This window comes from Vanellus vanellus, assembly GCF_965231255.1.
Source record: "Vanellus vanellus genome assembly, chromosome: 6".
Taxonomy (NCBI): Eukaryota; Metazoa; Chordata; class Aves; order Charadriiformes; family Charadriidae; genus Vanellus; species Vanellus vanellus.
The window spans coordinates 30,882,083-30,907,100 of record NC_138911.1 but is presented as its reverse complement, the minus strand read 5'-3'; the positions used below and the strand labels follow the sequence as shown (position 1 = coordinate 30,907,100).

General features: G+C 42.6%; 1 protein-coding gene across 1 annotated transcript in view; it reads left to right on the top strand.

The window, feature by feature from the left end:
• Positions 1 to 23,840, top strand: part of CDAN1 (codanin 1) — a 33,054-nt gene extending 9,214 nt beyond the window's left edge. Inside the window, exons 6-28 of the mRNA XM_082485638.1 lie at positions 316 to 394; positions 788 to 908; positions 1,947 to 2,056; positions 2,801 to 2,890; positions 3,928 to 4,003; positions 5,239 to 5,447; positions 6,293 to 6,407; positions 7,221 to 7,364; positions 8,012 to 8,178; positions 8,799 to 8,880; positions 9,600 to 9,689; positions 10,725 to 10,779; positions 11,767 to 11,900; positions 12,610 to 12,713; positions 14,188 to 14,337; positions 14,792 to 14,855; positions 15,338 to 15,416; positions 16,398 to 16,555; positions 17,500 to 17,607; positions 17,987 to 18,050; positions 19,254 to 19,456; positions 22,340 to 22,447; positions 23,206 to 23,840. Of these exons, the coding sequence (XP_082341764.1) occupies positions 316 to 394; positions 788 to 908; positions 1,947 to 2,056; positions 2,801 to 2,890; positions 3,928 to 4,003; positions 5,239 to 5,447; positions 6,293 to 6,407; positions 7,221 to 7,364; positions 8,012 to 8,178; positions 8,799 to 8,880; positions 9,600 to 9,689; positions 10,725 to 10,779; positions 11,767 to 11,900; positions 12,610 to 12,713; positions 14,188 to 14,337; positions 14,792 to 14,855; positions 15,338 to 15,416; positions 16,398 to 16,555; positions 17,500 to 17,607; positions 17,987 to 18,050; positions 19,254 to 19,456; positions 22,340 to 22,447; positions 23,206 to 23,331 (2,636 nt within the window). The 3' untranslated portion in view covers positions 23,332 to 23,840. The remainder of the gene's footprint in view (positions 1 to 315; positions 395 to 787; positions 909 to 1,946; positions 2,057 to 2,800; positions 2,891 to 3,927; positions 4,004 to 5,238; positions 5,448 to 6,292; positions 6,408 to 7,220; positions 7,365 to 8,011; positions 8,179 to 8,798; positions 8,881 to 9,599; positions 9,690 to 10,724; positions 10,780 to 11,766; positions 11,901 to 12,609; positions 12,714 to 14,187; positions 14,338 to 14,791; positions 14,856 to 15,337; positions 15,417 to 16,397; positions 16,556 to 17,499; positions 17,608 to 17,986; positions 18,051 to 19,253; positions 19,457 to 22,339; positions 22,448 to 23,205) is intronic.
• Positions 23,841 to 25,018: the final 1,178 nt, after the last annotated feature.

The following is a 25,018-nucleotide window of genomic DNA, read 5'->3' as shown; positions in this document are numbered from 1 at the left end:
CCACTTACTGATTCTTAGGGGTGAGATTAGGAACACGAAGTCTCCAGTTATGGAAACAGCAGCTGATGACTGGTTGCAGTTGGTCTACTTTTTGTCCTGGATTCCTGGATCTGCTTACTGTTGCATTGGAAGGATAGGGATGGGAGGATTTGTCTAGTCAGATGGCAGGGAATGGCCATTTCTGGAAATTGGATACTGCTCTGGAAGACTATTTTTGGGTGCGGAGTTCCTACTTTCCTAGAGAGCTAATTGTTGATCTTTTGGTTTATAAATGGTGATAGGTGCTGTTGTCTCATGTTTCTTTTTTCCCCTTAGATGCGTCAGGGAGACAGCATTTCCGAAGTGTGCACAATTGTGTTTATTTTGCTGTTCAAGTCTTGGATTATCAGTATGAGTGAGTGGAATATTTTTTTTCCTCTGCTTGCATCTGCAGATGTGTGTGAGATTATCCAAGTGTGCTTGGATTTCAGAGCTTTACCACTTACAGGCACAGAGTTGTTAATTTTGCCTCAAAACATTCAACTTGACCTGGATTTGGATGTCTGTGAGTTTTCCTTGCTGTGATCTGTCTACTCAATTACAGTGTAATTATGCAAGAATGGGAAAGTCATGAGAAGGGAGCAATAAAAAATGCCCTTACAGATGTCAGTAGGATTTCACACTGGGTGCCTGGGGCTTAGAACTCTTTACTCAGTAGCTTCATAAAAAATGAGCAAAAGCATTTCTTTAGGTCTGATCACGTGTTGTTTATGTCTCTGTCTGGGTTTTATCCATGTTGTCTTGGCAGAATTATTTCCCGTTTAGAAAAGGGGATGCTGAAGCTTTTGGCTGAAAATGAACGGATTGCTTCTTTTTCTCCCACTTTGCACGAGAGGCTCAGGCAGGCTTATGAAAGCAGCACAGCCAAGGTAAAAATTGCCAGACCTCAACTGATGTTGATTCAAACCTTTGTGTTGTTGCTCTTTTATTTGCGATGGCTTTGATGTTGAATCTAATTCATTCTACTTCAAGTATCTTGTCATGTCGTCTTTGGCAAGTGTCTAAAAGCTACTTTCTTTTCATGGCAGCGGGTGACTGAATTGCTAGGTCCAGTGATTGTTAGCTGCCAATCGCTGCTAGCTAGCCTTGCATTGTGCTCCAGGCCCTGACCTCAACCAGCGAATTTGACAGGGTGAAGTTTTGCTTTTGAGATTCTCATCTAATAAACTTGGATCCCAGAAGAATGATTGGTTAGATGCAATATCAGAATGTAGTTTGGAAGAAGTGGATTTGTTTCATAGCTACAGACTTCTTTTAGGCAAATGAAGCTTCAGAGGAGAAAATGCAGCTTGTGAAAACTGGTTTCCTGATCTAATCATCTGGGTTAGAGAACTAAAGCTGGCTGGTGGGAATGCCTGCCTTAATGTATTTTGTATCTTGTTTCATCCATCTTTTAAAAATGGAAGTTACTGTTGGCAAAGGAAATACAGTGTACTTTCTGAGACTAGGGCATGTCAATAGCCAAGTTTTTAGTTAAAGCTGTAAATAAAAGTCTCTTGTTACTTGAAGACATAGGCTTTTCGAATAGGAGAAAGAATAATAATACAGGAATTGCCAGCCACTATCCTGCATTCTCTGGAGCCCTATGTTGAAGGTACACTTTGGCTGTTTGCAGGTCATTCTTTCCACACTATCAATACTGGTTGCAGTCTGTTCTGCAGAGATTTCTTAGAGAGACGAGGTGCTTCCTCTCATAATGTTGGGTGATTCTGCTTCTGTAGTATACTGTACGTTGTAAAACTGGTGTTTGCTAACAGTTAGCAGCTGGGAAATGGCTAGTGTCCAAACAACTCAAGCAATACTTGGTTTCCTCCTCATGTCTTTCCCCTGCTTTTTCTAGGTCTCAGATTGTTGGATAATATTAGAGACTTATATTAGTCTAATGGCTGCCTTCATATTTTTAACAGGTGTCTCTCCTGCTGCCATGCTCTGTACAGTCTGTTTCTTTCCAGCCGGAAACTGATAATCGCTCTAACTTTCCCAGTGACAGAGCATTTCATATATTTAAGAAACAAAGGTAAGTTTCTTCTGCTGTTGCTGTATGGCTCACAGGGTATAATCTTTCCATGATTGTGAACAAAGGGTATTAAGAGTGTCTCATGTATGCTACACGCTGTAGAAAAATCTTGAGATTTTCATTCTAATTAAAAACAAACAAACAAACAAACAAAAAAAAACAACCAACCAAAAAAACCCAACCCCCAAACAAAACAGTCTTTGTCCATATTGACTGCAGGAGCTAAATGCTTAATGTCTTTAGAGAACAGCCTAATTCTTCAGGAGTTCTTGAGAATTCTGGTAAATGCCAGTACAGTGTGTCACCCTGCTGGATTGCTTCTGCATATAAATCTGGTATGCTTATATTCTTCCTGCCACCTCCCTCCATGCTTGCAGCAACAGGGTGAGGGGAGAATGGCAAGTTGTCTTGGTCCTTTTTTCTCTCCTCGTAGGTATTATTTCATGTGGCTTATTCTTTCCTGCCTCTGTCTTCAGTATGTCTGGTAATGGGTGTTTTGGTCATTCCGTCAGAGCTTGGGCATAACAAGCTCAAGCACTTGCTGTCAAAGACGTGGAAAATGGAAACTCGCTGAAGTACCGCTAACATTAATGAGTTTTGCAAAGGTATCTGAATGCTTAGAGGCTTGAGTTGTTTAATCTGAGGTAGATTCTTGCTGGGGAACTTAGGAACGATTGAATATTCAGTTGTTACCTCAAATTTTGAAGAGTGGGAATTCATACTCTTAAATATCTCGATTCACAGGGATATATTTTATGAACTGCTGCGTGAATGGGAGGATAACCATGAAAAAACTGGCTGGGACTTTGAAAGGGTTCTGGGAAGCAAGATCAGGTAGGAGTCTTATGCAACTTCTGATAGCGCTCTAATGTAGCTGAATTGCTGGTGCAGCATACTAGACTCTGCATCCTAAGTTCCATGTTCTCCCTAATGGTCTTCTGCACTAATCTGTAGGGAGTTGTGCTTCTTGAAAGATACTGTGCATGTAAACTTGCTTCCGTATTTAAAAATATCAACTCTTATCTGAAAGAAATCAGCCATAAGTGGCAAGGGCCCAATTTGTCTTGGTGTAGCTCTTTCCCTGTTCGTTATCACAGAACGAGCCACTTGCACAACCAGTATGTTGTCATTGTATATACTTGTGTGTGCATTTCACATTTCCTATACCCTGCTCCTCTTAAGTGTGGAGAAGTGTGTTATATGTTCAGAAGCTCTTAGCTCTTCAAATTATTTCAGGGGGTTCTAGCGTACTGGCTCTGAAAACAAGACAAGTCTGGCTCTTTCTATGGAAAGCAAACTTTTATTCATTTATTGTTTTATCAAAATAGAGTAAATATAAAGAAACCGTTATGGTTGCTTTATGGGTTTCTGTGTTAGTCTTAACCACCAGCCTACTCAAGTTACATGTGTGAATGTGACTTTTCACCACAGGAGTAAAGCAAGGCTGAGATTTAAACTGAGAAATTTTCCTTCTCTGAGCATCAGAAGTACTGCTGATGCTGTTTTCTTACTTGCATACGTGTGAACTCTCACCTCACTGTTCTGCACAGGGGAGAATGGGATCTGTATGAGTTCATTTTCTTCCTAAGTAACAGCATTGTTGCAGGAAAGGAAGAGAGTCTTTTTATCTCTAGAGCTGTGTTTACTCTGCAGGTGCTCAGGGAGAATTTTTGTTTCCATGGTCAGCAGATGGGGCTTAGTGCTTGGGAAGCCTGGTTATAAAGATGTTGCTTTTTGCAGTAGCCTTTGGAGATCTCTTTCTTAAAAGCAGTTATTTTATGCTTTTGGTGTAGTTTGAGGTTGGAACACTTTTTTTTTTTTTTTTGTACCACAGAGATCTAGTCAGCATTTTGTGGTGTTTTCCTTCACAGGGCCATGATGGCTCACCTGTCTGCAACATGCAACCACAGCCATTTTGCCAGGCTCTTTCAGAAACAGCTTATCCAGGTAAATGATTTATTTTTTTTTTAATGAAGATATATATCAAAGTGTATTTGATCTTTCCTCAGCCTGAGAAAACAAAATGTGTCTTGTGAGTTTCTTTGCAGTTTTCCTATTGAAACTTTTTGGGATCGCCAAGTTTTCAGGATGGGAATTTCCTTCCTTTTCCAGAAATATAAATCGATGAAATTACTGATGAACTCTGTGTAAATCGGGAATAAGGCACACTGAGCACATCATGAGCTATAAGAATTCATTCTTCATGGTTATTTACTTTGACCTAATTTTAGAACAGTTACAATTTTTAGGAATTTTAAGGATGTATTTTGACGTGTATCAAATGCAGTCGTTCCCAGTTGTGTTCATTAGCAACATGAGTGTACTACTTGCAAAGAGTTTCTCATTCTTCTGTGTAACACTGCAGCAGCCTCTTTTTGATATAGTATTGCTGTTGTAGTTTACAGGGGAGTTTTGGCCAGTTTTAAACATCGCCTGACTTCACTGTAACTGAAGGAATGAAGAAAGATGCTTCTGATTTGAGTATAGATATTCACTGTATAAAAATGGCTGGCTTATTGGTGGTTTCCTTTTGGGTAGCAAAACAGACACAAAACCCCACCTTGAGTATTAGACCACACACTTTGCCAGGAGGTTGTGAGTTGTTGAAAATTCCTCTAGTGTCCAGTCTGAATTTGCATCAGTGTCATGTCTGATGTGTGTGTTCAGGGAGGTTGTAGGGAAGAGGTGAGATGGACTTTGTTGCATCAACAGGATTTAATTGGTTCTAGGTACTGTATTTCTCCTTTATATCTGTGCCTTCTTCATGAAGGCTGCAGGGTTTCACAAGGGTAACCAAAGATTTAAGCTGATAACTAGGAGTCTTCAGTGAATCCGATGTGTCTGACTAGAAAGTGATTTGCAGAATCTTGTGTGTATTATGATGCTCATGCAGAAAAGAACCTAGACTGAGGGTTTGTGTCAAGGCCTGATAAATTGAAGGTTAGGAAGTGTAACAAGATGTTCTTTTGGGAGGGGAGGATGCTCAGTTTGGAGTAAATGGACCTAGTAATTGTTCACTTGAACAATTTAGAGATTTTCTGTATGTGAGCCACCTGAAAAGGCCATGCTTGGATTAGTCCTAAAACAGTCTTGTGAGGAAGGGAGAATATGTGGGGTGAGAGATGAAGTGAAATGATGTCTTATTACCAATTTTCCGTCTCACTACTCTTTGTCTCCTGAAGATGTGTAAAGGTCCTGTTGGTGGTGGTGCAAGCTGGGGAGACGGGTCAGACCAGGATGTCCTTAATATGCTGGGTTCTGATAATCTCAGCCGTCTGAAGAGGCTGCAGGAAAGATTTGTTGTTCCTCAGAGCATCAGAGGACCTTGTCCAGCCCCTTCGTTCCCAGGGTGCCAGCAGTTCTTCAGGGACTTCATCCTCAGCGCAGGAAGGTTAGCTGCCCATGGTTGCTGTTTCCTTGATGAAATGTGTGAGTGAGTGGAGAACACCAGAATGTTGCTATTGCAGCAGGGTGTTGTCTTGAGGGTTTGGGGCAGGGGCGTTGGAACTCGATCTTCAAGGTCCCTTCCAACCTAAACCATTCTGTGATTCTGTGGTGTAACCTAGGCACCGCATATCAGAAATGTTTTTAAGCTGCCTTATACCGCACTTGGTGTTCTTAGCCAGCACAAATGGTGAACGTGTTAACAAGCAGGTTCTATCTGGAGCATAGAATGTGTTTGTGTGTATGTGTGCAAAATTAGGCTAGACTATATGGTAATAATTTTCCTTCTATAAAACCATAATATCTTGTCACAGGCTATCGGCATTTCCCAGTGCCAAGGCATGCAGTGCTGCCTAGCAAGGGCACTGGACTGGCCAATTGTTTCTTGTGTAGTAGTGCATGAAGCTAAGGAGTTACGGGATGGAGCCAGGTTCGTGGTTTTGTTCAGTGAGTTTTTGACAATCCACAGTATGGAGGAGTTGTGAGCTATGGGAGACTTGAATGTTAAGTTCAGTTATTTTACGTCTTCCTGCTTCAACAGATCCGTATTATCCTTATGCTGGGACTTGCTAAATAGTGTCTGTTCAAATAAGTACAAAATAAGAGTGGAAAAGAAGGAGGTCAGCCAGTACTAGTCTTGTCCCTTGCTTTCTTGTCTGTTAATCTGTTATGTTGGATGTCTGCTGATGCATGATACAACTCATGAGGCAAGCTTGAAATTTTGCAGTGTGTTAGTTGAGGTTTTACTGCTGTTTTCAGCCCAGTCTGACTCATCATCATCTTTTGCTGAAGTTACCAGTTCAATCAGCACCTGATGGATAGTCTGTGCCTGAAGATACTTGAACTGAATGGCCTTACTCTGGTGGAGCATGAGCACAGTGATGGGGAAGCAGATATGGATGAACAGGTAAGCTTGTTTTTTGCAAACATGTCTGGCAGGAATTTCCCTGTGCTGTTCCAATACCCAAAGAATTAGTGGCTTGATTGTGAGTTGCCTGGAGCTTCCACCGCTGTATTTGCAGGACAAGAACTTCTTGATTTGGTTTTGTCATAATTCTGAACTTGGTTATGGATGTCTGAGCCCCTTGCCATTTACTTGCATGCTTCAGGGTGCTCCATAAAACTGTGTCATAAGAGATGATGCACCATAGTTTGAAAAGTGAGAGCCTCCTTTTAGGCTGCTAGTACCCTGTGTTAGATCAGTGAAATAACTGAGTCCGGTTGTTGTACTCAGTTGCTTAGCTCCTTGTTACTTTTCCATGTAGAAAGATTTTGGTTAGAATGAATTTGTAGTCATGCCTGTTCATACCCATTCAGATGTTTCTTCACTCATCTATACCTATCAGAGGTGTCACAACTTAGTCTATTAGCAAAGTAGCAGCCAAAGGTTTGTGAAGACTTGCAGAGCAGCAACGGTGTAAAGGAGGCAACACAAGATCAGCTCTCTGCCCTCTCATTGACTCCAACATTGTTAATATGAAGGTGTCATTGAGCAGCTGCTTGTTTTGGAAAGCTCTTGAATTAATTTCTTCTCACCACAAGTGAAGCAGTGGAGGCAGAAGCAATTTAAAATGCTTGATAAATATGTATTTTGGAAACTTACCTTTCAGCAGTGATGGAGCTATGTCATCCTTCCACGTGAAGGGAGTGGAAGTTTAGTGTAGGTAGTTGCTTGCCAATTTAGGGTAGCATTGCCCCAGCTTGCTGTTCTTCATTACAGGATGAAAAGAAGCGTTTCACTGTGGTCCTGTTAAGCCTACGACTTCTTGCCAAGTTCCTGGGGTTTCTTGTTTTCTTGCCGTATCGCACTGTGGAGCAACCAACTAGAGACTTGCAAGATTCTGCAGTAGCATTAAGAAACCAAGTAAGAAACCAAACTCTTCTAAGAAATCTAACGTGGCCTTTTGCTTGACAGGCAGGTGTTCTAATGCAAGGAGAGGGGTATGAATAGTTACGCCCTTTCAAAGTGAGCCAGTGGTTCCTGGGATGATGTTACACTGTTCTGTGCACCTGCTGCAAATTCTGGGGTTGGGAACAAAGGAAGGAAGAGTTTGTGTAAGCTAGAAAAGAGGGAGCAGTGCACTGATGATGAAGTACTGTCTTCTGTTATTTCTGCTAATCTGGGGCTGTCACACCAGAACTCTGACTTAGCTAAGTCGACTTGCATTTATAGTGTAAAATCCAGCTACCAGGAATGCTTTTGTTAGTTTCACACCCATCTCCTAGCAGTGCGCCACACTGAATCCAAGGGCGCAGGGGTTAGACCTTGGCTCTGCTTGTACAGAGTCAGGCTTATAGCCTTACTTCTGAAAGTCCCAGTGGGACCTCTGGTTGCTGTCATAGTCTGGTTTTCACCTCTGCTCATACACAAAGAAATTAGCCAGAAAGTCAACTCTTACTTGTATAGAAGATGAAATCCTAGAAAGGAAAGTCAAGATATAGACAAAGTTTTTCTTTTAAGTACCAAAAGGTAACTTCAAGCTGCTGCTTTAACTTCTGTTGTCCATTAAGACTCTGCCTGTACTGGATGTATTGAAGCTTCTGAGACAATCTATTCGGGATCAACGTTCTATCCTCACTATTCCTTGGATTGTGGAGTACCTTTCCCTTGTGGATCATATTGCTCCTTTCCTTGATTACTACAGGAAAGTATTTTGTCTGTTGCTGCAGGTATACAGGTAAGAGTCTGGGAAAGGATATTTGTTAAGAACTTTTCTGTGAAGGTTTGCTTGCTTAGTTGAGGGGCCTGGTGTTTGAGAATGCATGCTGCCCCTAGTTTGAGATTCTTATGGAAGTACTTTTTTTTAATTTATTTTTGCATGCAGATCATGAGCATGTCTTACATAAGGCTGCAAAGGGAGCACATCCTAAACTCGGAGATTAACATTTGATTTAAATATGTGTTTTTTCATTAAGTAAACAAAATTCTTTAAGTCCCCACTCACTCATTCTACATCTGCAGCTGTGAATTTTAAACCTTGAATTTGAACCTTAAAGTTTCCCCATGCTAAAATAGTGCTCCCGTTTTATTTCTTTTATACATGAGGAAAATTCAAAGCACATCCTAGAGAGTTACTTAATACTTGCTTTTCCAGTGTATACAAAACAGCAAGTTAGTCAGATGCGTACGTACAAAAAAATAGTGCTTGCTCTCCACTCTTCAGGCAGACAAGTAGGGAGTAGTAGACAAATAGTATAATTAGAAAGTGAGTGGTTTGGGATTTTTTTTTTTTTTCCTTAATGAAAATTGAGCTACTGAAGTCTAACACTCTCTCTTGTGGCTTTTGCTGCATGGCAGGTTAATGGTCCTTTCTGAAGATAAGGAGATAAGTTTCCTGAACAAGCTGCTCATCCTTGCTGTTCTGGGTTGGCTTTTTCAGGTAGAGTCTCCTGTGTTCACACAGCTCTTCCCTGAAGAAAATGCAGGGCACAGAACTCAGTAGAAAGTAGTATTGAAATTAGTTAAACCACTTCAAAACAGTAGTTCGTTGTGTTGTTTTGGTGTTTGGTGTGGTTTTTTTTTTTTTGTTTTTTTTTTTTTTTTACACTAGTGTAGAGTTTAAAGAATCCTCTGTATTCTAATGGAGAATTATTTTCCTTTAGTGCAATTGTGTGAAGCAACATTTTTTTTTTCCAGTAGGAATTCTATTTGCTGCTGTACTTATAAATCTGCATCCTTGTAAGCAAATCAACAGCTGATTTCTGTTAGAACTGGAAGCTCTCGTCACAAAGATGGAGTGCTAGCTGGCAGCCTTGAATTACTGGGGAATTTTTTGTCTCATAAAGGGATGATGCGTGATGAACTTTTAAAATCCTTTTGTGCCTTCAGTTGGAAGCAATGTAACTGGTTAGCAGGAACCTGTTGGAAAGGTGAAAGGTGCTGTATAGGGACGGTGAGGAAGGTGGCTTATGTTGGTGTGATCAAACTAAATCCTTAATTTTATGGAAGTGTTCTCCCTTAGGGCAGACAGGATTCTTAGTGCTATTTTTTTTTTTTTTGTGGGTAGGAGGTCGGTGAGATTTTACTGTCCTCTTTATCAGAAATGATGTAAGTTACTGACTGCTGTTTGGGTTGTAACTGCTGAGGTTTCTGTTTCAGGTTCCATCAGTCCCTGAAGAGTTGTTTTTTACCACTGATGTCAAACAGGAGGGCTTGATGCTGGATTCTGTGACATCTGCTCAGGCTTTGGTAAGTTAGCACAGCAGCATGTCCTCTGAATCTGTGGATGAGGGCGGACCTACCACGACCTCAGGAGTTTAAGATTTTTATCAGCAACCTGGCTTCAATGCAGCTGCATTGAGCATATGTAGGCCAATGGATGTGTTTGTCCAAATGCCTCAATTGCATTCCTTCTTGGGTTGTAAACTGTGTCTGTTAAAGCTCAGGGGCTTTTGTCAGGCACCCTGCTGCAATGGCTTGCAGAATAGGTGCAAGGTTATGCTGGAGGATCAGGTGCTGTTTTCCTACTCACTGGTTATTGCAGTACAAGGTGAGCTGTTAGAACTGTAGCTCTTCCCAGAAATAAGTAATAGTAATGGATAGTGAGGTGGGACTATAAAAGCAAGGTTGCTGTCTTTGGAGTGAACTGTTTTCCATTTGCAAGATGAATGGTAATTAAAGTGAAACAAGTATGAGCAAGCAGAAAAGGAGGTGAGTTTATGGCATGTGTGATGTTTCTGATAACTCCTAGACTCCCCCCCAAATGAGTGCATGCTGCCCATGTGGATGGGATCTGAAGTTGCTTTTCCTCCCATGCCTCTGGCTGTGCTGTATAATACTGGGGTGACATGACTCCACAGTGTGGTGTTCCAGTGAGTGAAGTGAAGACACCTGTGGAGGTGTAATGCCTAACAGATGTGCCCAATTTATTCTCCTCCGTGGATAGGTTTCTCTTCTATGAGTAGCAGCTGTGGCAACACTCCTAGTTCCCATCTGTAACCATCAGTTTTCAGCTGAACTTTCACAGTGATAGAAGCAAAAGTTGAGCTGTGCTAAATGTAGAGCAGCTCATTGTATGTTACAGGGCTGGACTGAACACTTGGGCTGCAAAGTTCTTAATTTCACTGTGCATTTGGAATCCAGTAATTTTTGTTTTCATGGAAATGCAGTTCAAAAACCTGCCTGTGACCATGCGTGTGGGATTTGTGACTTGCTGAAGACAGTTTCTTTCCTGCTGTGTCCTTTCAGCGTGTCCTTTTAGCATTTCTTTCCTTTTCTCACCAGGACTGTGTACCCTTGGTGGATCAGCAGTTACTTTATACCTGCTGTCCCTATCTTGGTGAGTATTTTATTTATATTTGCTATATAAATAAAATGTTAGTATATCTATTTGTATTTTATTTATATTTGTCCTTTGGTACTGTGAGTCCTTGGATCTTTCTTACCCCTCCTTGCAACTTCAGGTCTTAGTTGTGTATGAGTCAACCTTGATAAAAAGCTGTATTGCAGAAGCTTGTGCAGCTGTGAATAGTATCTGGTGAAGGTGGGGAGGGGGGCTGCATGGTCAGGATAGTTGATCTACAGAGCTTGAATACAAAGGGACAGGGGAACTTGTACACTTACACAGTTTGTGAAGGACAATGTTTCCATCCTAGGTATAGGGAGAGGTGTTTGTACTGTGAGAAATGTCTTGATCCTTGAGCATATTTCTGCTGCCAGGCAGAGGGGAAGAATCCTTTTGTGCCCTGGTGCTTTATTGGATTGTTGTTTTAGATATCTTTTTCCTGGGATCTGACTGCTATTGGTGAAATCCCACTCTGTAGACAATAGAGTCTCAGATGGTGGGATGGTGCTCTGCTGCTTGGGACTTAGCTGCTAGGAATACTGTATGTTACACCTGCATCATGAAAGCTTCTAGGGGTTGAACATGTGTTCAAGCTTTTCCCCTGGTATTTTCGCCTGACCCTGTTGGATTTTTTTGTAACTCTGCTTGCCTTGTTGTCCTTGTAGACTTTACAGTTCCCGCTTGCCATGCTAAAAAGGGATGCATGGAAACGACTGCTCCCTGATCCTTCTGAACAAATCCTATGTGCCAGGGAGCTTTTTGGAAGCCTCCTCTTTTATCTTTGGAGCCTTGCCTGCATTGCTACGCCCTGCCAGTTAAACGGGTGGGATGCCCTTCTGCTTTTCTGAAACTTCAGCTTTCACAGAAGCTGAGAGTATCTGCTCTGGAAATATGACTGACAATGTGAAAGTCTCTCTTGAGTTTTGATTTGTTCCCTTGCTTATGGGGACGATGACTGCTTTTGCATGTTTTTCTGTACAGGTGAGCTGCGGAAACTACTTGCCTCTTTTGTGGCTGGTAGTGGAACAAAAAATGGTGGCTTTATAAGGAAAATCACTCCCACAGCTGCAGAGTCCTTGGCACCCAAGGCTTCCGTAACACAGCGGAAACTGCAGGTAATGAAATTAGGGAGTCACAATGGGAAGCATGACAGGAGAAATTACTTGTGTGAGGGTAGGGTGCACAGCAGTATCCTAATGCCAGGGAAAGACAAGAATGGTCCTAGGCAGTAGGGAACACTGTGTTCAACAGTTGGGTATCCTTACTCCTCATTCTTCTATTATAGTCATGTGGCTGGGATACCATCTGGGTCTTGAAATCCAAATAACTTCAGTAAACATTTTTGCAATTGGAACAGCTAGCCTGTTTCTCTGCCTGTCTTTTCTTTAACATAGCATTGGTATGTTTCTCATACTCTGTTTTGGTTAGATTGTAGCCATGCTTTCCACTGAAAGAATGAACTGTGTAGGACCCTACAGGATTACTAGTCTGTAATTAAAAGAGAGGATCCTTTCTTTCCAAAAATGTACCCTATGTGGTGATTCACTACTAGTAGATGCTGTGAGAACTCTCCCATTCTTCCCTTTGCTGGGCATTTGCTTTGTAGCTTCATAAACCCTGATAATGAGCTTTGGGTTGAATGGTTGGAGGAAATAGGAAGAAAATATTTTACAGCATTGCTGAATGCTACAGTAGCAGAAAGTTATAGTGTGGGCAAATTGGGTGCCTTTTAGGACAATTCCAGATTCTGTGCGTTCCTGTGTTGGGGAGAGGAGGATCTGGGTGGAGTGCTCTAATCAATTGTAGCACTTTTCTCTTGAACAGGTGGAGTTGGAACAAGCGTTCTTCCATAACCAGCCTCCTTCCCTACGGAGAACAGTTGAATTTGTGGCAGAGAGAGTGGGATCCAACTGTGTTAAGCACATCAAGTAAGTGCTGATGATCTGTTCTGTGACTTAAAATGTAACTTTACACTAATGGGGCAAAGAGTTGATCCTTTAAAATTTTGTGTATGGGGGAAGGGCGCCTTCCCTCAGAGTATGCTGTATAGTAGAACACTAAGGGAACAGTGGGGACCAGCAATATCTGATTGCCATCATAAAGGGGAATTTGTGAAGGGATGCAAAGAGAAGGGTTGTATGACAGTGAGACACCCAGAATGTGAAAATAATACAGCATTTTGAGACTTTGTCCCTTTCAGAACATTCTTGCTAATGATAGGAAAATCTCAGGTCAGAAGGGACCTCTGGAGGTCATCTGATCCAAACTCCTGCTCAAAGCAGGGCCAGCTTTCAGGTTAGGTCAGGTTGCTTTGCACCTTTTCCAGTTAAGTTGTGGAAGTCTCTAAGGACGGGTGTTCATCAGCCTCTTAGTACCATGTTCCAGTGCTTAATTTTCTCAGGCTTTGTGAAAAATGTTTCCTTACATCTTATCAGAATATCCCTTGTTCCAGCCTGTGTGTGTTGCCTGTCAACCTTTAGCTGTGCAGGAAGCGTTGTTCTGTCTATAATTCTTCCTTCTCCCTTCACCTTCTCTTCTCCAGGCTAAGTGAAACCAGCTACCTCAATCTCCTTGTAGGTTGTGTGCTCCAGCATCCCAACTACCTTAGTGGTTCCCCCACCCCCCTCCTGCAGCTACTCAAATTGTCAATGGCTTTCTTGTACTGGGGTTGCAAAGCTGGGCAGTGTACTCCAGATGCAGCCTCACAGTGACGAGGGAGGAACTTCCCTTGAGTTTCTGGCTGCACTGTTGCTAATGTCAGCCCAGTATAAGTTTGGCCTCCTTTGGACACTGCTAACTCATTTAGCTTGTCTACTGGGAACCCCAGGTCCTCTTCTGCAGAGCTCTTTCCTAACCAGTAGACCCCAACCTGTACAGGTGCACAGTCACCACCCTGTTGTCGGCCCATTTCTCCAGCTTGTCACAGTCCTTCAGAATGGCAGCCCTGCCTTCCACCATGTCACTCATGAGCTTGCTGAGAGTTTGCACTGTCTGGTTGTTAAACTTGTTGAATATGTTAAACGGTGTCAGCCCATGAGGAATGCTGCTTGTAGTAGGCTGCTGTTGACATCTGAGCTTCTGACCGCTATCCATTGAGAGTATAAAGGTACTGCTGCCAGAAAAGATACCTGTAACCATATGTGTTAAACTTAAAGGCTTTTGACTCTTGAGTCTTAATACTATTTTGATATCTTAATTGCTGCTTTCTTCCTTTCAAAAATAACAAGGAGATGGTACAATACTAAATGCAGTGTGATTAATTCTTTCTTAGCAGAATGGTTTATTGCATTTATGCCTCAGATGTGTATCCTCCCAAATTGGGGGAAACAGCTAGTTATAGTTAGTGCGCACCGCTTGTTGTATTGATTTCAGTCTGACTGGTTGTTCTTGGCTTTTTTACAGAGCAACACTGGTAGCAGAGTTGGTTCAAAGAGCTGAAGTCATGTTGCAGGATAAAGTGAAGGAGGAGGATGCTAATCATGACAAACTGCTTGAAGAGGTGTGCGCTCATCTGTATGAGGAAGGGGCCCAGGCACTCATCAAAGGCAGAGAGTAAGGAGGAAAAGTTATTTAAACTTGTGCCTTCCTGTCTCTTCTTATTGTGGAATCTATAAGCCTAATTTGACTTGACCTGTCATGTTCAGGTTCTGACAATTATAAACCCTGACCTCTGCTCTTAGGGTGACTGTCTGCTGTGCCTCCAGCCACTTAATGCCGTATTTGTAGGAAGGAATAAAGGTGCTGCGTGTGCCTCTGCATCCAGCTCCAAACAGACATCCACTGCAGCTATTGTATTTCCCCTCTTTGGAAAACTGAGTGTTGCAGCTTGGTGGCATGTAACTGCTTTTTCCTTGTCTGGTTCTTTTGGTCCGACTTATTTCACTGCAGTCTTCCAACTGGTTTTGACTGTAAGAGAGCGTGTGAAAGTTCCTACAGTAATGAACCTCTAAGCGTTGTCCAAGAACTTTGACTAATGCTGTGGAACATTTCCTTTCTTTTCTTGCAGATTTTGCAAAAAGAAGGGTCCCGAGGCAGTGAGGGTGTTATTGCCAGAAGAGACATCTGCAGCAGTATGTATTTTCACTAAAACTTACTAAATGCCCTGACTTTAAGTCTGGACTGTTACCATTTTTCCATTACTGCTTCACTTACCGCTTAATAGCTTAGGATAATGGAATCGATTGATGCCCTCATGTGAGGACTAATAGCTAAGAAGAGTCACCTCTGCCAGGCTGCCTTGGATATTGTGGCTAAAGTGATACTCTAGCCAATAAGTAACAAGACTAGAAGTGTGTATAAATTGCATTCATCTTGCAAGGATAATGCTTTTGTTTTAGCATCAACTTCCTCAAGAGTTGAGGGGGTTTGAGAAATCAAAACGGGTCAGTCCTATTGCTCAGAGTAGCAGTTCCCACAGAGGCGGTGGTGCTCTGTTTAAATGTTGCATGCCAAAATTAAGCCTTTTCCCTCTAGACTTCCTTCTGACTTCTCACTGACTATAGTGCTTTGGCTGGTAGTAAATCTCCTGTCACTTGTTATCCTCCCTGTAAAGGTTTTAAGTAGTGCAGAAGACATTGCAGTGGAACTGGCTACGGAGAAAGCCTGTGGCTGGCTTTCTGCCAACATTGCAGGTGAGTCTCCTTACCCTGAACTGGGGCTTCTGACCTGTGTATTGTACTCTTTTTCTGAGCTCAAGGGGTAGAATTTATTCCAGTGTTATAAAGTACTTGGTCCTACTCATTTTTCTTTTAGTGGGAAGCATACAGTTGCTCTGTCCCTCCTTGTTTAGGAATAAGAGGAATGATTTCTAGCTCCAAGAACCTTCTTCATGGATTTTTCAGGCTTGGCCCATGTAAGTGATTTTTAGTTATGGAGGCTCACAGGATGGTGAGAATGAATGCTGTGGAAAGCTGCTTCTGAAAATGTCATCTAGACTGAAGTTGTCTTAGCACTTCAAACGTATGATAGACAGCTGCTCTCTCAAGCCACCTTATGGCCCACATGTACAGAGTGCCTCTGAAATCTTCTGCGGAACAAATGCCTCTTGAACTGGGTGTGTTTTCAGCAGGCTGAAGGCAACTAGTCCTTTTACTCAGTAATAGTGCCCTGGCAACTCTTCAGAATCTCTGAAAATCCATTGTTTCCGGAGGTTGCACCAAGAATCTGGGGAAGAATATCCAGCACCATTTGCAGCAGCAGGAATTTAGTGTCTTGGATGCTGGTCAAAACTTATTTTGGTAGAAAACACATGGCTTTCGTGGGCACAGTGGTTGAACTGGTATGATCATGCTGATTCAGCTTTCTGCTTTGGCATTGCTTCCTGGCTTAGCTACTGTGTGCATTAAACCCGCTGAAATATTTTGATGGAAAATGAGATGAGTTGCCAGTGGTACCTGCTGGTAATGGGTGGCTGCCTTTTAGAGCTCTTTGTGCCTCTGCCCATTAAATATAATGGGAGCACAGAGTGAGAAGGGCTTGAAAGTGTAAACTGTCCTTTTACTGTGGCCCTCGGAATGAAAGGCTAGTAGTAAGGGTACTGTTTGGGAACAGTTGCCTGCTTCGCTGGAGAGAAAAGCAGATAGTAGACAGGATTTGTTCCCTGTTCTTTGTAGCTCTCATCAAAAGAGAAGTGAAGGCAACCTTCAACAGAATGCTGAAAGTCCCAGGGTTTCCCTTGCCTGGTGAGGATGCTCTGGAGTTGAGAAGGGACTGCCCTCCAGGCTGTCAGCACTGTGCTCCATTTCCCTCCCAAATCATCAACGAGATTAAGGTACATAGTGTTCACTTCCTGGCTTGCCCTAACTCCCTTTTTATTTTTCACCTTGGTGGTGGTGTTTTTGTTTTGTTTTAAACGGGGTGTTCTTGTTGTAAGGAGCTGGCTGTGAGGAGTGTTTAGGAAGCACGATGGAAAGGGTTCATGTTTTTTTCAACCCCCTGCTCACTTTGTGTGTAGATCAGAGTTCCCTGGTTGGGAGTACTATCTCCATTGCGGGATTTCTGGTAGCATGGTGGTGGCCTTTTTGATACCTGTAGCATAGAAACCATAGTGTGGTGAGCATTGTGTACAACTGTATGCTGAAGAGCCAGCATACCAAATTAGAAAAAGATGAGAGTAAGATGTGTGAGGAAACAGGGGGCTTTTTCTGTGAACTGTTGCTTTTTGAAGATGTTTTTGTATGGCGTCTTAAGATACAGCTTTTAAATTCTTTTTAATTGTTTTGATTTCCATCCTGGGTGTCTGATATTGGGTGGTAAATCACTGGTGATAGAAAGCGCTACCACATGTAAAACTTGCTAAAGTAGTCTTTATGCCATAACCCTATTAGTGCTCTTCATACTCAGCTTTTATCGACACTGACAATACATGAGGACTCTAGATTTCTGTAGCACTTCTACCCTGAACTTGCTTGCTGCGCTATCAGATTTATCTAGAGCTTTCAGAGATAGTTACTTTTAAGAAGGGTGAACTGGTTGCCCTCATTGGCTTTGACTTCATAACATTAGTGAGAACTATGGTAGAAAATCAGACCTAGGTAAGGTTGTGAAAAATTCAGCCTTATTAAATGAGGAGGATATTAACTGATTTTTTTTTTTTTTTCTTTTTTTAATGAGGACCTGAGGCCTGTCTATGAACTGCTCTGTCAACAGTTGAAAGATCTGTTTGTGGAAGTGCAGGGTACTAACAGGTGTATTACTGCTGCCTTTTTCCTCAAGGATGTGCTCTGTGTTGCTGTTGGCCCACGGGATGAGGGTGAAGTGATTGACTACGTCTGTCTGGAGTGCCTGCTGGGAAGACTGAGTCAGACACTTCAATGCAGAAAGGTAGAAGTAAAAAAAGCAACAAAAAACCTCTTGGACCACTTTGACCTGTTGTCATACCCATAAATTTGTTAGCTTGCCTTGCCTCACAGTTGAATTCAGTTGAATGTTTTTTTTGTCTGAGCTCAGGTGTGACAAAGTTGCACTGCATTTTTTTATACTGTGTAGATCTGCTTGTTACCTACAGTTAGCCTTCGTGGATCCTCTTTTGATATATGACCTTTTCTTGTCTTTCAGTCTTTAATGGTCTCCTGATTACAGCTCTGTGCTTCTTGCTGTAAATTGCCTGCTCTTCTCTGATATTTTTATCCCTTGTGAAAGCCTGTTTTGTCCAGGCTGCAGTATGGGGACAAAGATACTACTTTTTTTGTGTGTTTTCCAGTTCATGTGTCCCACATCAGAACAGCAGCTGGCAAAGTGCACGGTTGAGTTGGCTTCTTTGCTGGGTAAGTCAGTCACGATAAGCAATTTAAGACTGAAGTCTGTTATTACAGTGCTCTTAAATCCTTGGGGTCAGAGGCTTCAGTATTTAGAGCTTGGGGATGTTTGATTCTTTTTGGTGTCACTGAGTCTGCAGATTTTTTTTCTGTCAATATGGGTGGTTGCTCTTGTTCTCTTCCACCTTCTGCAAAACAGCATTGTACTCTGACTAACCATCCTTCAGATCTGGTGTTCTATTCACACCTCCATTGTGTTTTATTTATTGGTATCTTCATTTAAATAAGTGATATGTTTTCCAGTATTTCTCCTTCTGAAAAGTTGCGGCTGAGTTGTTTCCATTCCCCACCCCCCCAAAAGTAAGGGCCTGTCCCCTTAAATTATATTTTCATGTTTCTTTCTGGAGAGAATGGAAGTAACTTGTTTTCTGTGTATTGTGAAGTCTCTGAGCGTTTTCAGATTTTTTTTTTTTTTTTTTTTCTTCTTGCTCTAATGTGTGAAATACAATGTTTTTCTCAGCAGGAGCTAGTGATCTGGATGCGGGTGTCTTCTCCTTGGCAACCTTCTAATTTCCTGAGTTTAGAACCTTCTTAAGAAGTTTTGTAGATGTTTCATTCTTTAAGAAAGCACTTCACGTCTGCATATTGTGAAATTTCATTCTGGGGGGGCCGCAATGTAAACCTGCCCCATTCCGTTAGTCTGTACCAAGGCAGATCTGGTAACTTCCCTGTATGTTTAGAAGCAGTTAAACACTGTTCAGCTTTTGCTTTCACTTGGATGAAGTTATGCAACTTTGCCTATAGTCAAAACTATGAACTATTGAATCTCTTTATAGATTTAGATGTTGTTTGACTGTGTTTTGCTCCTCTCCTTTGGAGTATAACACCTAGGTCCTCTTTTATTAAACATTAGACTGACTTCTGTTTAGTCAGCCCCAAGTCTTGAAAGACTATATGCCAACCAAATGGTATTCTTTATCTGAATAGTATAAGTCTCTTCCTATGTAATACTTGTTTTTATAGTTTCAAAGCTCATAATTTTGCACGTTTCTCAACTCCAGTCTTCTTAGGTTCACTGGTTTACACTCACTGTTTTTACTTCAGTGATCCTTTATATACCAGCTATGCAAAATGTGCAGTTGAACCATGACGATGACTATGAAAGGAAGATAATGCTGCTACAGAGGTTCATCTTCCTTCCTGTTCTTACAGTTTCAGATCGTGTTCCTCTGAATCTGGGGATCAAGTCCCCAGAGAAGAGCTCTGAGAGGCTACGTGTAAAGAATAATCCCACCTGTGGCCTTCTAAAACTGCTGCTTTCTGTCTGGAAGGAGGACTTCGGGACACCTGTTCCTGTGCAGCTGATCTTCAGCAAGAAGAACATCGGTTATCTTGCAGAAGTTAAGCAGCGGGAGGTAAAGGTTATTGTGATCTGCGGAGCTCTCAGTTATCTGCTCTGGTCTGATATATTCATGTAGGAGTTGTGCCTGCCTGCAGGGTTAACTTGTGTGAATGAGGCCAGCACAGGGTTTGCTCTGCTGTTAGCTGGCATTGTTCCTGCAGGAGTAGAGAAAGAGAGGACTGCATACTACTTGTCAATGCTTGATACCCGTCTGGGGGGCTGTTGAGAATCACAGAATTTTCAGAGTTGGAAAGGACCTCTAGAGATCATCTAGTCCAACTCCCCTGCTAAAGCAGGATTGCCTAGAGCACATTACTCAGGACTGCATCCAGGTGGGTCTTGAAAATCTCCAGAGAAGGGGACTCCACAACCTCCCTGGGCATCCTGTGCCAGTGCTCTGTCACCCTCACCGTAAAGAAGTTTTTCTGTGTATTTGAACGGAACTTCCTGTGTTCTAACTTGTGCCCATTGCCCCTCGTCCTGTCACTTGGAACCATTGAAAAGAGCCTGGCTCCATCCTCGTTCAACCCGCCCTTTAGATACTTGTACGCCATAATAAGGTCTCCCCTCAGCCTTCTCTTCTCCAGGCTAAAGAGTCCCAGCTCTCTCAACCTTTCCTCATAAGGCAGATGCTCCAAGCCCTTAATCATCTTAGTTGCCCTTCGCTGGACTCGCTCCAGCAGTTCCCTGTCCCTCTTGAACTGGGGAGCCCAAAACTGGACACAGTATTCCAGTTGTGGCCTCACCAGTGCAGAGTAGAGGGGGAGAATGACCTCCCTCGACCTCCTGGCCACACTCTTCCCTATGCAGCCGAGGGTTGCATTGGCCTTTTTGGCAACAAGGGCACATTGCTGGGCCATGGATAATTTACTCTCTACTAGGACCCCCAGATCCTTCTCCTCTGAGCTACTTCCCAGCAGGTCCGCCCCTAACCTATACTGGTGCTTTGCATTCTTCCTCCCCAGGTGCAGGACCTTGCACTTGCTTTTGTTGAACCTCATTAGGTTCTTTTCTGCCCAGCTCTCCAGCCTGTCCAGGTCACGCTGGATGGCAGCACGGCCCTCTGGGGTGTCAGCCACCCCACCCAGTTTGGTATCATCAGCAAACTTGCTGAGGATACACTGTGTCCCCTCATCCAGGTCATTAATGAATATATTAAACAAAATTGGACCAAGTATTGACCCCTGGGGACACCACTGGTTACAGGCCTCCAACTAGACTGCCGCTGATCACAGCCCTCTGAGTTCTGTCCCGCAGCCAACTCTGAATTCACCTCCCTGTGACCTCATCTAGCCCATACTTCCTCAGCTTCCTAATGAGGATGTCATGGGAGACAGTGTCAAAAGCCTTGCTAAAGTCAAGGTAGATGACATCTATGACTCTCCCCTCATCCAGCCAGCCAGTTCTAACATCACAGAAAGCTATCAGATTGGTCAAGCATGATTTACCCTTGGTAAATCCATGTTGACCACTTCCAATAACTTCCTGTTCCTCAACGTGTTTGGAGATGACATCCAGAATGAGTCGCTCCATTACCTTCCCAGGGAGAGAGGTGAGACTAACTGGTCTGTAGTTCCCTGGGTCCTCCTTCTTGCCTTTTTTGAAGATCAGAGTGATGTCAGCCTTCCTCCAGTCCTCAGGCACCTCTCCTGTTCTCCATGACCGTTCAAAGACGATGGAGAGTGGTCTAGCAATAACATCCGCCAGCTCTCTCAGCACTTGCGGATGCATGCCATCAGGGCCGATGGACTTGTGAATGTCCAACTTGGCTAAGTGGTCTCTGACACGGTCCTCCGCAACTGAGGGAAAATCTTCCTCTCTCCAGACCTTCCCCTTTGCCTTCAGAGTATGGGATTCCTGAGGGACAGCTTTAGCAGTGAAGACCGAAGAAAAGAAGGCATTCAGTAACTCTGCCTTCTCTGTGTCTTCCACCACTAGGGCACCTGTCTCATTCACCAGTGGGTCTACATTTTCCCTAGTCTTCCTTTTTCTATTGATATACTCAAAGAATTTCTTCTTATTGTCTTTAACTGCAGTGGCCAAGCTGAGTTCTGATTGAGCTTTGGCCCTTCTAATTTTCCCCCTACATAGCTTTGTTATATCGTGATAGTCCTCATAAGTTGCCAACCCCCTTTTCCAGAGAATGTAAACTTTCCTTTTTTTCCTGAGGTCCAGCCAAAGTTCTCTATTTAGCCAGGCTGGTCGTCTTCCCCGTCTGCTCGATTTTCGAGATAAGGGAATAGCCTTCTCCTGCACTTTTAAGAGCACCTGCTTGAAGTATGCCCAGCCTTCCTGGGTACCTTTGCTCTTCAAAACTGCCTCCCAAGAGACACTCAACCATGCTCCTAAACAGGCTAAAAAGAGAAGGCACAGTTTAATTTGGGGACAAATGGCAAAATGGCCCATTTGGCCTGGGAGATTGAGGACTGAACACACATCATTTTGTAATTGGTTGCATTTGTTTGTCTTTGATCAGCTTTCATTTTTGCATGCATTTCAGTGTTATCTTATAAGATCCCCAACCATGAAGCTGAAAGTTGCACTATTTAGTTGCAGGCTAAAACCAGCTTATTTTGGAAGGTAAGAATTTTTCAAGCTGTTCTGGAACACACAGGAATTAAATACGTGGTATGTTTGGAAACTGAGAATTAGAAATGTTGAGAATTTATGGTAGGATACAATGCATGAACTAAAGGAATTTTGTTCCCTCATTTTGGATGTTGCTCTTTGGTGTCCTTCATTGCCACACCCAGATAAATAATGTGCTTTCTCCTTTTGTTCCTTTTCTCCACATTTTGATCCAAGAAGAAAAACATGAATTGTATAGGGATAAAGAAATGAACACAAAATCCATTTCTTTTTCAGTTGTTGATATTTTTTTTTTCCTCTTCTGCAGTGGGATTTGTTCCTTTTCATGCTTCATGGTCTTGTGGAACGCGAACTAATGAGAACTAGTGAAATAGAGAGTTGCTTGCATAACCTCAAAGTTCTCCCTTGGCCCTCAGTAAGTAATTAGATGTGTGTGAACAATAAGTGAAATAAAAAGTAAAGCTACGTAAACAGTAAATCCTTGTAGTTCTGCTTCATGTAGGTGAAGCCCACCACCTTCCCTACCTGTAGTTCTTGCTTAATGCAGCAGCAGGACTGGCTTCCAACAAGCCTGTTACTGTTACTAGGGTTTCGTTGAAATCTGCTCTCGTGTGAATCCCAGCATTTCCCATGCAGTGGAAACATTTGCAAAAAAAGTTGTAAACCGGTTTGGAAACCAGTGGGCTCAGTTACCAGCTCTCAGTTCCAGCCTGAATGCTTTTGCCGTGCTCCAGCTGAGAATGACGTGTTGGGACGGGTCTTAACTGACCAGACTTGCATGTAACTTACTCTTTGCCTCCTGCCACCAGAATGTGAGAGGAGTCAGACTATTGTAGCCCGAGTCGAAATATAGGAAACTGCCCACCTCCCTTGCTAAAAATGGCCAATATTTCACAGCTGGTGAGCACTTGCATATTGGACATGTTTAACCATTCAAACTGTGGCAGTGATCTTTTCTGAGAAGGGTGTGGGGATTAAAGGGGAGACTGAACACGTAGACCTACAGACATTCATCTTTGCAGTCAGTTTTGTTGCTTGTCTAGGTCTCTGCACTGCAAAACCATCAATCAACGTGTTTAGCCTTGTAAAGTTCTTTTTACTAGAAGAATTAAGTAAGCCTCTTTGTTGACATTTGTTAATGAGGGTTCTCTGGTTTGCATCGGTTTGTTACAGGATTTCTTAAAAGAACTGGAAACGCTGTCCAGAGCGTTTACATCCGAACATCGTATAGAAGAGCCCAGGACTAACCCTTGTGAGCTGACCAGACAATCTTTAGGTACCGTGACAGCACAAAGTTAGTGGCGGTGGACTCTCTCTAGACAAAAATTACTACTGAAGATGCAAATGGAATGTTCAGTGTTTCTGAACGCATTGTGAGCTCTTGACTGGGAGCGTACTGCAGATAAGACATTGCTTTGTGGAAAACCTGTACTGGTCTTCCTGTTCGTGGACATTTTGCTGTGGTGACTATGCTGAAGGCTTTATATCAGCCAGTGGATCTCCCAGTCAAAAGTCCTTTAAGCACCTTGATCATGGCTCAGAGCAGCTGTTTTTTAGACTCGGAGACCCTTTTTGTATTTGCGCAGCAACAGGCTGTGACCAAACCCAGGAATCGATTCAAGGGGACAAGCTGCTTCGGGATCAGAGAGATGGTTTCCTGGTGGCTGTCTCTTCTCTTAACTTAATGTGATTTCTCATGCTGTCTTAATAAAGACTGTACTGTCAGGGGTGGGAAAAGGTGAACCTGTATGACATGGAGATGAGCCTATATTTATTTTTCATTGTAAGCTCAATTGCAAAGGTTTGATTTTAATTTTTTAAGACTCGTTTTAAAAGTTAAACCATATTAAATATATACACCAGAACATTGATGGTATTATTCTTAAAGGATGTAGATGCTTAAGGGTTTTTCCATCTCTTGTTGGAAACAGAACTTGTAATTTCCTGGGGTTTTTAATAGAAATAAGGGAGAAAAATATCTGTTTATATTTTTTTACTGAAGACAGATGACAGTATTTTTTAAGATACTTTTCTAGTACGTGAACATAAATGGCATCTGGCTGATAGTCACTGGGCTTTATAATCCTTCTTGCCTTGAGTTTGGGTTTTATCAGACAGCAAGTGCTGCAGCAAGAAAACTACAGCCTGGAAGACCAAACAAAAAGGTAGCGAAACAGCATTGTGACAGCCCCTGGAGAGCTGGTTTTGAAAGGAATCCATTCCGTGGAGGACAGTGAGTGTTCTCTGCCCTTGTGCATAGCTCATCACCAAGGATGTGACTTCCCATTCATCCCCCACCTCCCCCAACTATTTCCTTAAACTGGGCTTTGTGCTGGGGACAGTGGGAGGCTAGCAGAATGTGATCAGGTGCTCATTAGCTGTCTCATGGGCTTCCCCTCCCCCATAGCAGTAAGGGTATTATTTCCTTTTTCTGGTAGTGTCTTATTAGTGTGGGGTTTTTTTCAGAAGGCACCTACTGTGTCATGTAAGAACAACATCTGGACAAAGTGAAGCCCAGGCCTTTTCAGCATGCTAATTAACTTACCTCTTCCTTGTATAAGGCAAGAAAAGGTAACATCTTGGACTCAGTGGTGTAAGAAAAACCACAGACAGAGCTAATGAGGTAGAACTGTGGCTTTTGTTAAGTATATGCTACAGCAAGGCAAACCATAGAGCAATACCAGTGTCTGACCTGTACTGTGCTATTTCTTGACTTGGTTACTATGCCCTGCATTGAAAGATTTGGCATGTTGCATCTGCATGCCTCACTTTAGGTTTTTTCCTGATGTGAATGAAGCAGAGGTCCCTAGAAGTAGACATTTTGCTGCAGCTCTCATTTGAAGTTGTTTGGCATAATAAACATGGATTAAATGTCCTGGTTTTTGTTCAGGCTGTTCAGAGAGAGAGATATATATGCGTGTAGCCTCTTTGTACTGGGGCAAAGTACAAAAAGGTGCCTAATGGGGCAGAGAAAGTATCATAACCT